General features: G+C 42.6%; 1 protein-coding gene across 1 annotated transcript in view; it reads right to left on the bottom strand.

The window, feature by feature from the left end:
• Positions 1-4,880, bottom strand: part of grm6a (glutamate receptor, metabotropic 6a) — a 145,197-nt gene that overhangs the window by 45,477 nt on the left and 94,840 nt on the right. The window contains exons 8-10 of the mRNA XM_037684615.1: positions 4,066-4,330; positions 3,758-3,993; positions 3,524-3,685 (exon numbers count right to left, since the gene is read on the bottom strand). Coding sequence (XP_037540543.1) covers positions 3,524-3,685; positions 3,758-3,993; positions 4,066-4,330 — 663 coding nt within the window. The remainder of the gene's footprint in view (positions 1-3,523; positions 3,686-3,757; positions 3,994-4,065; positions 4,331-4,880) is intronic.

Here is a 4,880-nt window from a genome sequence, read left to right as displayed (position 1 = left end):
CAGAGCAGACAGCATCCCCACTAGCTCGGGAGCCAGGCAGAAAGAGAGATCCTACACAAAACAGGCTCTAGAGAAATGTGGATATCCTAACTGGGCCTTCCTGAAAGCAGAGAAAAACCCAAACAGGACTCCAGTCAGCCATCAGGTGAAAAGGAGGAACCCAGACCCAGACTAGTGGTCATTCCATATGTTTAGGGGGTATCAGAGAAACTGAGACGTTTATTTTCTAAACATAACGTCCCAGTGGCTTTTAAACCCCAAAATACATTACGGCAAAGAGTGGTTCATCCCAAAGATCCAGTCCCCCGGCACAAACAGAGTAATGTTGTGTATGCTGTTCAGTGTCAGGAGGGCTGTGATCAGTCTTAAATAGGGGAAACTAAACAGCCACTGGCCAAAAGGATGGCCCTGCACAGAAGATCAACATCATCAGGCCAAGATTCTGCAGTCTACACTCATCTCCAGGCCAGCGGTCACTCTTTCAAGGATGAAGATGTTCACATCCTGGACAGAGAGGAACGATGGTTTGAGAGAGGAGTAAAGGAGGCCATCTTTGTGAAAAGAAATCGTCCATCATTAAACAGGGGTGGAGGCCTCTGGGTTCAACTGTCCTCCTCTTACAATGCTGTGATTGCTAGTATCACTCAGCCCACTGTGAATAGTAAACAGCCATCAGTGTGCTAATGACCCATTGTTAGGCTGATGGTCCTTCTTGAGCATGTGATCAGCTGGTTTTGGTTGTCAGCAACAAACTGGTTGATCCACTCTGAGAAGGTGCTATTTAAGAGACTGAGCTGAAAACAGCACCTCAGACTGAGGAAGTCTCTTGGATGAGAGACAAAACGTTTCTAGATGTTTTTTGCTTTGTTTTGTTTTTTGTTTTTTTGAATGTCCAGAGGACCAGATTGAACTTTTTGGGATTTTCTGAGTAATCTTCACCTTCACCACTTGCTCAAGCCGAGATCGGATGCTTCCTCCCCCTCCCTCTCCGCTTTGCTTTGCTGCTCTGTCTGTCTGTGAAACTGCTTCTGAGACTCTGAGACTCTCTTGCATTACTTCCGAACCATAATTATGGACTTGTTCTGACCAGTTGGTCCCTCAACTCAATTTACAACATTTCTTCAAGAGAAGACAGGCTTTAGGCGAGCCAATTTACACTTTTGGCAGGTACGCAGCTGGATATCTCATCGACTGGAAGACTTTATGATGTGTCTATCTCTGCTGCCATCTGTGGATTTTAAGGACGCATATTTAATTGGATTTTTGATAACTGGTTCCTGCTTTTTGGATTCAGTTGGTGCTGGTTTTATCTACAATCAAGGAAGTCTTCAGCAGCAAATTTGGACCCGATCACGCTGCTTGCCTTTTTTGGGTTCATGTCTGGAGTACCCGGACTCAAATGCTTTGGGCTGAATGGATCAGATCTTGGCGATTTTTTACTCAGACATGTTCCATCGGTGTGGCCATGTTAATTTGGACATTTTAGAACCGAGTGGACCAAACACAGACTCAAGGTTTATGTCATTAAGTTCTGCCTGTCTCCAAAACCACTGTGTGTTTATCTAAATTTTGGTCGCCTTGGAGTGCTTGAAGGCCACCTTATCTGAATTTCACCTGGAGAAAATGTGATCTGACGCTCACCACCCCCTCCCTGACGAATTTCCAACTGATAACCAGATGAAACCCCACTGAAAAAACTTTCTGCCATCATTTCAGGACTCTGGATTCTCAGAGGTTATTCTTGGCCATTCCTCAACATACCTCGAGAATGTTTATGGATCTCATCGGAGGACATTGACTGATTACAGTAACCTCAAGAGCATCTGTAGACGTTGTTGACCGGTCTCGTCTCTTCCTTCTTCCTGCTCTGCTCTGCAGAATGTTTACGTAAATATGTGCTTGTTTGTGCGAGGTGTTTTTTCAATATTAGGGTTATTTTCAGCCAAGAAAAACGTCTGATAGGAATTTTTGTGCCTCCAACTCCTACATGTGTCTAGTTAACCACTGTTTTTGTCTGTCCAAACAGGTCTCACTTGTAAATGAGTCTTCAAGGCTCAATGTGATTTATTTGTTTAAATAAAGGTTGAATGAATGAATGAATCTTGCCATCCTTGCTGTGTCTGCATTTTTTTGTCAAATGTTTATTCAGATAAACATCCAATCCCTTTAGTTTCTCTCTTTTTTAATAGTTTGATTTTATGCTTTCATTTAGCAAATCTTATCATTAAAGTTGGTTTTCCTGTTTTGTTTTTCTGTGGGAGAGTGTGGCATGATATCCTGATCCATGCTCAATAATCCAGGTAGAAAAATCCAAAAGAGTGGATCAACCAGTTTGCTACTGACAACCAAAACCAGCTGCTCACATGGTCAAGAAGGACCATCAGCCTAACAATGGATCATTAGCACACTGATGGCTGTTTACTATTCACAGGGGGTTCTTGATCTCGATGCGAGATCAAAAACCGGAAGGGGTGGCTGTCCCATGACATGACAGATTTATAGGCCCAAGATTCCTCCTTTGTAGAAGGAGAGCACAGCCTATCACATGGATGAGGGGGAGGGACTAAGTGTGATCTCAATGGACTCTTATATGGTTTAATGTGAAAGGAAAAATGAGATTGTGGATAAAGTCTTCTGCGTGATGTAGCAAGCAAAAATAAAATATTCCTTGACGGATATTGAATCCCTAGGAGACCATTTTTAGAGTTGCTGGCCCTGTTTAAACCAGTCAGAACTGGGTCATAATTTCATTATAATCCCATCTCTGAGCAGATCACAAACCCAGGGTCAGTCTAGATAAAACTACTAAAACAAGGCTCATTTATCAGTGAGAGACTCAGAGAATAAAGCCATTGCTCCTCCACATCAAAAGGATATAGTTAAGGTGGTTCAGGTATCTGGTAAGCATATCCCCTGGATGTCTCCCTAGTGAAATGCTCTGGGCACCAATGAGGTAAAATATGATCAGAAATCAGTCAATCAGAAAAAATAAAATTTGCCAAAATTAACCAGAACAGGGCTGAAAATTGTGTTTATTGGGACATTTTAAGATTTATGCTTAAAGGCAGACTTTATTGAAGGATTGCTAGAAAGAAAATCTAAAAAACAAGAAAGTAAACCGGCATTTCACAAAAAAAATTAAGACAAAAAATATAAAGATTTGTGTGCTGTGTCAACATGTTGATACAAGCTATTGTTGATATTTATTTATTTATTTAGTCATTTATTCATTAATCTAAAAGAAACAAAAGAAATATAAAAACATCTGGTTGGATCTGACTCATGTTTTTATCTAATTTCCCTCAGGATTCTAAGGCCCCACTGAGAGAATCGTGGGTACAGGCAATACAAGTCAACAATGAGCACGGCCCTACACATTACATTCGGGACTAGTATGTTGGTCTGGATGACACCATCACGAAAAGCTTGGAAATACAATTGATTTCTAAATGACTAATTTTTCACTGATCATTTAACCTGTTACTCAGGTCTGTAAGACATTGATAACTGATTGATTTGTTACCATGAGAAGGATGCTGTAACTGAGACAGCAGATGATTGACAGGTCTGACATGTCACACTTCAGGATTCCTCGAGCCAAGTCTGGGTTTGTGGGGTGAAGCTCCTCGTAGTCAATGATGGTATGAGGAGGAACCAGAGCGAACCACACAAACACCCCAAGAACCTGACAAAAATACAAAAGCCTGAAGAGATGCTGCAATGAGTCCTGCATGTCATCTGACAGGTGTGCACTCACCTGGACAGAAATGAGGATGAAGGTGATGAGAAGTTGCGAGGTGGGGCTAATAAATTTGGGCGGGCTCACCGACTTTTTACCCTGTTCAAAAATGCGGTAGATTCTGTTTGTTTTGGTTAGCATAGCAGAGTAAGTAATGGCCATGCCAAGACCAAGCAGGAGGCGCCGGAATGCACACACCACCACACCCGGCTCTGCGATCATCAGGAAGGTGATAAGATAGATCAAAAAAATACCTGTGGAGGGAGCAGCAACAGGTGAGTTTATCCTCTTTCATCACTGATGATGTTTGATTTACTTGAGCTAACCTGTCAGGAGGACGTAGCTGAGCTCTCTGCCTGATGCTCTGACAATGGGGGTGTCATTAAAGCGAATGAAGGTTATCACCACAATACTGGTTGCTAGGATACCAAACATGGCAAGGGAGGCAGGGACTAAGGCCCAAGGGGAGTTCCACTCCAGCTTGATGATGGGTGTTGGATGACAGGCTGTTCGGTTAGGGCTGGGGCGCATGTCTGACGGACAGTTCTCACAGGTAAAATCATCCAGCTGGTACTGATACCCATCACAGAGCTGCAGACAGGTGACAAAAAGAAAGACAGGTATTAAACCATGGGTGCCCACACTTTTTCAGTATGCAAGTGACCTTTAAAGTAGCAAATCCATGCGATCTACCTACTATAAAAATACAAAACATAAACTTATTTATAAACATATTAAGTATGCTTTGTATGTCCTGATGCATGCTCAATAAACCAGGTAGAAAAATCTAAAAAAGTTAAATCTGGTCCTCTGGACTGTATTCAGCTCAGTCTCTTAAATAGCACCGTCTCAGAGTGGATCAACCAGTTTTGCTGCTGACAACCAAAACCAGCTGATCACATGCTCAAGAAGGACCATCAGCCTAACAATGGATCATTAGCACACTTATGGCTGTTTACTGTTCACAGAGGGCTGAGTGATACTAGCAATCACAGCATTGTAGGAGGGGGACAGTTGAACCCGGAGGCCTCCACCCCTGTTTAACGATGGACGATTTCTTTTCACAAAGATGGCCTCCTTTACTCCTCTCTCAAACCATCGTTCCTCTCTGTCCAGGATGTGAACATCTTCATCCCTGAAA

This window comes from Nematolebias whitei, chromosome 11 (genome assembly GCF_014905685.2).
Source record: "Nematolebias whitei isolate Nwh7 chromosome 11, NemWhi1, whole genome shotgun sequence".
Lineage (NCBI taxonomy): Eukaryota > Metazoa > Chordata > Actinopteri > Cyprinodontiformes > Rivulidae > Nematolebias > Nematolebias whitei.
The sequence above is the reverse complement of the archived record's forward strand: the minus strand, read 5'-3'. Positions and strand labels throughout refer to the sequence as shown.